At 46.6% G+C, this 9,606-nt stretch overlaps 1 protein-coding gene across 1 annotated transcript; it reads right to left on the minus strand.

The window, feature by feature from the left end:
- Positions 1–3,291: 3,291 nt before the first annotated feature.
- Positions 3,292–5,349, minus strand: F4822DRAFT_286116 (uncharacterized protein). Its single transcript, XM_051454944.1, has one exon. It carries the CDS (start codon positions 4,634–4,636, stop codon positions 3,416–3,418), a length of 1,221 nt encoding a protein of 406 aa, XP_051313319.1. The 5' UTR covers positions 4,637–5,349; the 3' UTR covers positions 3,292–3,415.
- Positions 5,350–9,606: the final 4,257 nt, after the last annotated feature.

Genomic DNA, 9,606 nt, shown 5'->3' on the forward strand with positions numbered 1-9,606 from the left:
AAAAAATCCCATATTGGAAGTAAAGTGGGTGGACTGAAATTTCTTGGGATCACGTCAGCTAGTATCGTAAATAGTTACCGGTATGAGTAGATGGAAGATATCGAAACAACCAACTGTCATCATGATAGACTCAATAGGTCTAAGACAGGGGCAACGGGGAGGTTGGTGGCTTTCTGGCCTCTGTGTGTTAGGCCTATTTACTCGGTCGCTTTTTCGACTGCCGTGTATTTAGGTGTGTTGGTCAAATCGAGCAAGTACCTGCGGCCGCTTCGGTCTGTGTTATGTAGTGTTGTCGTAGGTCGCTCTAATAGGGTCGCATGGTACTCAATTTGGGTTATTGTTATTATTATTGTTGTTCAATATCATGTATTTTCTGATATTTGTACGTGATCAAATTTGGTACAATTCGAAATCAATTCAATTCATGCCAGGGATATTTTGACGTGATGCTGGTCTAGAACAATAGCCAACGTAAATGTACATAAGTCTCAGATATGAATTATGTGTTACCTTATTGTGATCCCATTTTGTACACACACACCCTTCCTGTAACTCATCGCTGAATAAGTCACCAGCCACGATTACACGATTACACGCAGCAAGATGATATACTGTTTACCTAATTGGAACGAATTGTCTCAGTATGTTATAGCTAGCGCACAAAGAGTAGCACTTCTACTACGGTAGACATCACTGGGGGCTAGGGTCGTAAACAGGAAAGAAAGAGAAAACAAGAATCCTTTCTTCGCGTGGCAGTGGATTCTCATGTACTGTAACCTCATAGCGGCGGGAATCCCAAAGATACTCCAAGGCGCTACCTTGGTGTCATTGCCACCGTGCCGCACACTATTACTACACAATCCAGAGGGAGAGACCCCCCCTGAAGCCCTGGAAGGGGGGGCCTTGCGGCATAACAAAGTCCTCCTACCAAAGCAGCGGTGCGTATATGAGCGGATCCCTACGTTGGCGCCCTATTCAAATTTCGTAGGTGCCTAACAATCATACTACTAGGTACTATGACGGAGGGGACAAGTCGGAACGACCAATTTCACGGTGACTCGAGCGATCAATGGTGGAAACTGCTCATTCGATTGACAGCATTGTCGACAGACCGGAAAGAGGGGTAACAGAGCTGGCGAATGAGAAACACGGCGGCCCGCCTGTTCGATGGCCATCATGATACAAACCCGGCCTCAATATGCATATGTGCATGGTTAGACGTACGGAGGGGAGTAGATAGTCTAATTTTGTACATAACCAGGAAGAGAAAAAAAAGTAGTTGACCTGCAGCTGCAGCTTGCGCACGGAACACGGATGGGCTCAGCTGTCAGACAATAGACAAGGGGGTAATTATTCGCTAAAGGGGCCTGTAAGAGAGGCCCCCTGGATAAACCTCATGGCCATGAGGAGGATGAGGGATGGTCAAGGCCCTGTAACCCTATCCATGAACCCTAACACGAGTCCGTGTCATGAAGAAAACAGTTGTTTTTCTTTTTTGTTGTCGCAATTAGATTTACGGGAGTCTACGGACTTCGTATTGTACACAGTCTTGTTGTCATAGTAATTCTTCAAAGTAAGCATTGGCATAACATAACAAACAACATATCATGGTTGTATACACAAAAAATTCCCTCGTTGGTTTTTTTTCTCGTGTTCGCGTTCCAAGACTTTCTCGGTGCGAGTCTCCGAACGCGTGTAGATGAGTGGCTTGGGCATGAGAAGCAATTTCGGTCAAATACTTCCGTCCGCACACACAAAATTAAACAAAAAACAAAAGTCAAGCGAGAAAAAAGTAAGTGAGGAAAAAAGGGGAGGGGAAGAAAGAAAAAAATTTCGAAGGATCTTAGCATATACATATAATGTTATTATTACAATGCGCCATGGGAATGGAGGCTGACCTTGCATGGCATCCTTTGACTATATTTTTTTCCTTAATTATTTTCCCACCTCGGCTTTTACCAAAAGAGCGAGCGCACTTTTGGCCCCTGCAAGCAAATTTGTCATCCGATTAGATATTCGGAAAATAGATATTTGGCGACTTCGTCACCCATAGCATTGTGTGGAAACTGTAGAAGACATAAGCAAGACTTTGTTGGGAATATCATTTGATAGTTTGCGACATACATGTTGAGAGATATTGTCAGATCAAAGGAGGTATGACGGAGGAGCCGTAGCATTATTATCCTAGCCCCTGTATAGTTGAGTCATGGAGGAGACACCTCCATTATGGATGGTCGACAGAATAACCACACCGACATGATGGTCTCCATTGCTACCAATGACCTAATTCCTCCATGTTTGCGAATAATTGATCGTTGCAAACGGGTCCCCGTCTACCTAGGGTCCCATACCCTATACCTACATGCACAAGTGAGCGCGGCAGCAAGCACATGCACACTACATGCAAACATATTGAACGTCGGGACGAGGGATGCGCAAGCACAACGCCTTGGGTTGCAAAATATCTAAATTAGGCAAATTTTCATACAAACGAAACTCGTTTCAAGTTTCTTCCTGGATGGGTAAAATGTTTCAAGTCAGTCAAATCACAATCATGAACAAAGACGCATATATGTTAAAAGTGTAGAATAGTGTTTTTTTTCTTCTGCCTGAGATTCCTACTACTACTATCAAGAAATAAAAAGTGAAAGAAAAGGGGTATCTCCCAGCCAGCCAGTACAACCCAAATCCCGATCTCAAAACATGTAGAGATCCTCTATAAATGCGACCTTGAAACAACAGTAAATCAATATGCCACCATGTCTGACAAAACGCCCGCTCATGTACGCGCACGGTGCTAACTGGTGAAGCAAATACAACGTCGGCTGGCTAGCGAATCCATCGCTAGTTGGTAGGTAATATCAAAAAACAATAGCCATTAAAACTCTTTTTTCTATGGTTGGACATAACCAACCCCGATGCAATAACCCATCAACGACTAACATAGAGTCGTTGCGCAAAACAAAAACAATCCATCTCTCCATAAACCAACTTTTGAGTTCCCGAATAATGTCCCGGAAGGGTATATCGCTCGTGTCCTCGTCAACTGCTTGCGCGGTGAGCCTGTGTGCAATATAGACACGCACCCTCCTCTTCGTCTGGGGTATCTTGAGAAAAACACGAAAGATGAGACAGGAAAATCCAGGCCCTTCTCCCCTCGATGCATGCTAGTTTGCCCTGCGGCTTGTGTAATATGACAGAAAGAAATCCTGAAAGGGGAAATCCTGGTATCGATGTACCACTCCGGAAATACAACCCAAGACAGGAAATCAGTTTTTACTAGTACACGATGGCGTAGCCATCCTTCTCTCCTCCAATCAGTTTTTCTAATGGTAATATAGTCCGTCCGGAGTCCTGATGGTCCGACGGAAAGGTAGCAAAGGTCCTGGAAGAATAAATCCTAAAGTCCAAATATCTATTGCTTGGGCCTCTTAAGGATATCGTCGCAGTTCGCATCGAACCGCAAATTCCAAAGGCGGACCTGTTGCATAAAAGCTTCTGTGCGCTCAAGTTCGCGCTCGCGACCAAAAATGGTCTTAACAAACTCCACTCCGGCATTCTGTCCGAGGTGGGACGCCTCCTTACTCCTCGAGGATTTGAGCATAGGAGCTTCGCACTTCTTCAGCAGAATGCGAAGCTTGTCGGTGAGGCGTTCACCCGACTCGATGAAATCCTCAATCATCTCTCTATTCGCTTGGGTCCTGACATCCGGTACAACTTCTTCGGCGCGCTTTATTTTGCCCGAGAGTTGGATGAGGAGAACCCATAATTCACCAGCGACGTCGGCGATGGGAGTAGCCGCGCCGTGGTAGTGTACAGTCCAATCGTAGACCCACTTCCCCAATGAGTTGGAGTCGAAGACACTTCCTAATAACATGATGGGCTCTTCCGTAGGATCCCAATTCTTCAATGAATACCCTTGTGGTATCTTGTGCTTCTTAGCATCTGCTTCCGTGGCCTTCCTTGGTCCGGATGCGACGGGCTTCTTCTTGTGCGAACTAGAAGGGCGCGTGGTGGCGGGGCGCTGGATGGGCACAGCGGTTGCCGACGGACGGCGGGTGTGGTGACCGACCCTCGTGGCGGAACGAGCTGGGGGCTCATCGTAACGTGGGTAATCGCGGCTCTCTTTCTCGTAAAACGACGACGGCATGCCCTGCGAACGGTAGTAGTGATCAGTGCCATGTCCCGGAGCAGCATAGAAAGAATCTCTGCGCTTGCGACTCTTGGACTCCGCAATCAACACGCATCTGACCCCATCGATCTCGAAAAACTCGTCCTCGTCGGAATCCCCATGAGAGGCCCGATGGTATGAGAAGGAGCTCCGACGCTCGCGCCTAGGCGTATGATGCGACCCCATTGAGAAACTGTGCTTTCGCGAACTCACATTCGGGCTTGGGCCGGTGGCATACTCGCCGGTGCTTGTGTACCGGGGCGAGAAAGCGGTCGACGGTCGGAAGTCGGGAATATTGGCGCTGGCGTTACGAACGTGAGCTCGGGTAGCCGGTCGCTGGGGGGTCTGAGCTGGGTAAAATGGGTAGTGACGTGGCGAAGGTGTTGGTGAGGGACTCTGTACGTCGTAGAAATAACCCGCATCACCACCTCGAAGAGGGGTCCCGTATGGCGACCCGTAACTCATACTGCCTGACTCTTGCGCGAAGCTGTTCCGCCGTAGTCGTGCGATGGTTTCGATTCAACTCCTGTTTTTTTCTGTGGTCGCCCCCGTCGCGACTCGATGGTATAATGTAAAAAATAATAAAAATTGTGTGATATGCTTTTCTTTTGATTTTTCTTTATAATGATTAAATGGCGCCTGTGTCGTGACGCTGGAGGAAGGGACACCTGTCACCTTGGTATGTGGTCGGTGGGAAGAGGAGAGGAAAACCGTCTTCTTTGAGAGAACATGTCAAGATTTGGTGTTTATATCCCCCAGGAGGATTGGGCATCAAAGTCGATTGGTAGTCGACTCTGAAAGGTGAAAGTGCTGGAAGAAACTGGACCGTTCTATGTAGTCCAGAGTTATTATCCCGCGTGGGAGAGGAAAAATCAAATACAAATAATAATTTGGTCTTCGATTGAGGTGATGAGTCAGTAAAAAATGGCAAAAGCCAAACTTGGTAGAAAAGGTGAACGTCGGAGGTGGTTGGGCAGGCGAAGAGGCCTTGTTTAATAATAACAGGATATTGGACCACCAACAACAGACGGTCGAAAAGTTTTTTTCACTGTCGGGGGGGCGTGCAGGGGTATGCCAGAAGTGACAAGGGGGACCCAGCGACGCCTAATCCTAGCCTAAAGGTAAGGTACCTTGGCAGGTAGGTCCTTGGGTACGTACCCCCGATGATGGGTGTGTGAGAAGCTGATGTCTCTCACTACAGGGGAGTAAGCGCAATAATGCCCACTGTGTAGGTACGTATATTGTCGACAGGGGATGACTCTTATGAGAGACACAGCCACACAGTTTGAAGAAGAATTCCTTCGCACTTTGTCTTTGTTTCGGTATCCAATCGGTGCCCTTAGAAGGTTATATCCACTGTGTGCTGAGCGAGCTGCTTAATTCAGCTGCTTTCGCTGCAAATCGGTCCGCACAGCGCTAAATTGATTCGGTAAAGTCCAGCAGTCCAGGGGATCCAGGGAGGCCCAGGGAAGTCCAGTAGTAATAAATACAGGCCACGCTTCCACAATTCGTTGTCGTATACCCTATCGTAGCCTAAGGGATCTCCCTAGGCGGCGAAGGCGACGGCGAATGCGATTACGATGACGTTCGTTCGGGTCCGCGTAATTCTTTCAATACATGTGTATACCTAGGTAACCCTGTCATTCAACTATCGTAGTTCAGGCAATTCGGATTTTTTTTTCCCATCATAAAGGGTTATCGTATTAGATGAGTCCCGCCGTCCCTAGTAAAAACGGCAGCTCAAAATTTTCTTTCTTGTGCGATGGTTGAATGATGATGCTCTCAGGATCCTGGGTGCCAGGGGGGGTGCCGAGATTTCGGCTGCCTTTAGCGAAATTGGGATAATGGGTTCCTTGCTCCGTCGTGACGCACCGACACTGTCCCAGCAATATGGACCGTATCAAAAAGAAGAGCAAAGAATGTAAAAATTTTTCCTCCTTCAAGGATTTGTCAAATGGCCCACTAGCAAAGATTTCAATCCCTAGGGTCCCTGTCTGGAAGATTGAGGCGCAATGGAGATCTGCGACAAATATCAAGAGATATCTTGGTCGCTCAGTCGTTTCGCTATGGAGATAACTCAGATCCGTTCCAGGTCCTTAATTGCGAAAGAAAGTGAAAAATAATGCTTAACCCGGGATTATGACTCAATCGATGAGAAACGAGTTGGTATAGAGGGATTGGTGGTGGTAGCTGGTTTGGTTTTAATAATCGCGACGGATGGATGAGACGATCCTCACGCACCGACCACTTAGAATCCTTTCCTTGTCAAACAGTAACCGGGTGGAATAATTATGAGTAATATTGAATCAATCAATCAGATGTTCGGACGTTCGTTCCTGTACGTTTTTGTACACTTCGGCCACGGGTCTCCAACGGAAGCCGACAGGATATGCGGAGGAACATATGCTTAATCGGTTGATTGCAGCGCCGAATTGAAAATGCGGTGCTGGGTTGGTCGGGGGGAATAATGTCCCCCGGTGTTCGTTGGTTATGTGCAGGGCATATCAGTTAGATGGTTGGAGCGACAAGAAATGACGAGCATAGGAGAAGGTCAGATTTCCCATACAACCATCATGTGTATAATTAGGAAGATGGAGAAGAAGATTAGATCTAAAATGGAACCGGGCGGTGCCGAATATATGTGAGTTCAGATCTAAAAGAGAGATGGGTAGCAGCTGCCTCGCCTTTCTCACTATGTATAGAATCATAGTAGGTAGTATGTAGGTAGGTAGTAGCTCCCGCGCGGGGAAAGTGGGCAGATGCGGGTAATGTCTAGACCAAAAGTGTATAGTAATGGATGCATTGTACAGGTTTATACCTAGGTAGTGAGAGGAAGTACCTACCCATACCTATTACCACAGTGGACTACTACCTAACGTCACCCATGAATACATCTAACATGTCGCTATCACATTTCCATCACCAACCACCAACCTTTAACCTTTCTCGCATACATAAACCTGAGCACAACCTATCTAAGAATAGTTACAAATCCGACAATCCCCCGCATCCCTTGAATGAATCTTTACAATAGCCTACGTTTCAATTTACAAAATATGGTTATACTTATCAACATATTAAGATAAATAATAAATAACTCATACCGAAATACTTCAATTCATCTAAACTAGTTTGAGTATACGTAGACCTTCCTGGATAGGCATACCAACTTCATATACGTAATACGTATTTGCGTCCTCTCACATCCTCTTACCTCGGTAGCCTCGCTTCCTACCAGTGCTATATCAAGTGGCGCCCGGAATGCGGTGGTGGTGGGCTGAATTGGGAGGGTGGTGAAAGTCTTACACACCATTCATGTTCGTAGGGTACCATCCGGCGCTTCAATTCTCAATATAGCCAGTAAGTGTTCCCTCAACAGGCTTAAAAAAGAAAAGAAAAATTCTAAGCTGAATACTACATGGCAACTATCAGAACCATGGATGCGTCATTCATGATTTTTTATTTTCGAGCGAGAATTAAAACTGACCCAGCAAAAGGACCCAGGCCGATCACAGCCAATGAACCCCTGAACTGGCGATAGTTCGTTCCAGAGAGGGTCATCTGCACCCACCATGCATACGCATGGCGGGGAAAAGGCCAGGAAATAAAAAAACGTGGAGGTCGCAGCTTAAGGCCTATCTCCTACCCCCTCGCCAATCACTTCTCCTTATAATCATATATGATGTCGACGACAAGCAATCAAACACCGAGATCTGTATATGAGTTACAACATATCACATGCCCCAGCCTTAAGATCTTTATTTTACTATGACATTCGATTTCCGTTGGTTAATAATAACTATAACATGCACTTCCATTACTAACTGCTTCTTAGGTGTATAATTAACTGGATGGATCGAGTCTTTCGTTATTCTACATGTTATACAGGAAGTCCGTATAACTACCCACTTCCAAATAGGTAACTAGATGCTAGCCATCCTCATTAATAATAGCCAACTCTGTATAAGTGTTGATGTGCAGCCCATCACACCCAAAAGAAACTACACGATGGTCAATCGGCTCTGATAAATCCTATCTAGGCACAGACCGCAACCCCCAGCTTCCTCGGTATATAATCTATAACTTACCATATTTGGCAACTGATTGGTCACTCAAAGGACTTTCAGCCTCCGCTTCACCGGAATAGCCCCCCAGCCGCCTATTATCTTTTACATTTGAAATGTGATTACATCTATTCCTTTTTGTTCTATTGTACCTAAAGTCGCCTCGTGGCGCGTTGCACAAGTGCCTCACACCCTCTTGTTTCTTTTGTCCCCTCGGTGTAAGCAAAGGGATGTTTGTGGTTGGTCAATTAATCCATCAATTGTCTTATTTCGGTCTTATTCCCTCAGCTCGACGCCCCAAGCCCACCGGTCTTATCTTTGTCCCCTCAGATGTGAGTCGGGTCCCTTTAGGGCGAGGGGCCTTTCCGAAGACAATTGCCTCAAACACAATCCCGAGGAGTCCCTCAACCCTCAGCATCACGTTGATTGGCCCAATTATAAAACAGAATCCTATCAATTTACTCACCTTACTTTAACGTAGTAAACAACATCCTACGATGGTTCAGGAACTCGAAACGGTGGGATTTTGTGCGACAGTCTCGTCTTTAATATCGCCGCAGGATCCCGCATGCTTCGTCCTACATCGCATTGAGTCCTACAGCAAACATTTGAAGAGTTCGCGACCCAGTACCCAGGTATGGTTCTCGAATCTAGAATGGACTTTCGCCTCCGTATGCTTTAATCTACTTATCCGAGCAAGGACTTGCCTAAGTGACTAGCTTTTGATTCAAAGAGCTAGGAGCCCGGGCCGGCTCGGCTGACGACTGCTACTAACTTCCCCGGCGAGCCACGAAGAGCTACGATGGATACCTACTATTTTGCGATTTTACTAGTACATTACTCCATACAGTACAGGTGGGACTGTCCCAGGACATGATCAAGCCGCAGGCGTCGCTAGAGTATCGACTCGGCGGAGATTACACCCACTGCCGCGGGTCAATCCAGTAGTGGATTTTCTTGGCTGGGCGTGCGTCTTGAACCCATGCAGCCATGAGCACAAGTACACATACAAGGGCGAGCAGGGGTTCCACTTAGTCCTTCTCCTATCTCGCCCCATAGCAGTGTATCCATCCCATGGACGTATATAGACGGGAAAGACATTGCTTTTTCCCCGTACTCCGTATACGGCTACATTCACCGGCCACACCTTGACGGCCCCCAATCACCCCTGATTCCTTTTTCTAGAACTGCCCCCCTTATTTTGGGTGTACCTATACTGCATTTTTTCCCTCCCATGTCCCGCGCACCCTGTTTTGGATATTGGCCAATCCACTTTCTCATCTCTCAATACGACATAGAAGACGAAAAATTTTCCATTTTCCAAATATTTCATTTCCCTCCCTACATTGCGATACATGTGAATTAGCAATG

This window comes from Hypoxylon trugodes (genome assembly GCF_022578975.1).
Source record: "Hypoxylon trugodes strain CBS 135444 unplaced genomic scaffold F4822scaffold_6, whole genome shotgun sequence".
NCBI lineage: Eukaryota > Fungi > Ascomycota > Sordariomycetes > Xylariales > Hypoxylaceae > Hypoxylon > Hypoxylon trugodes.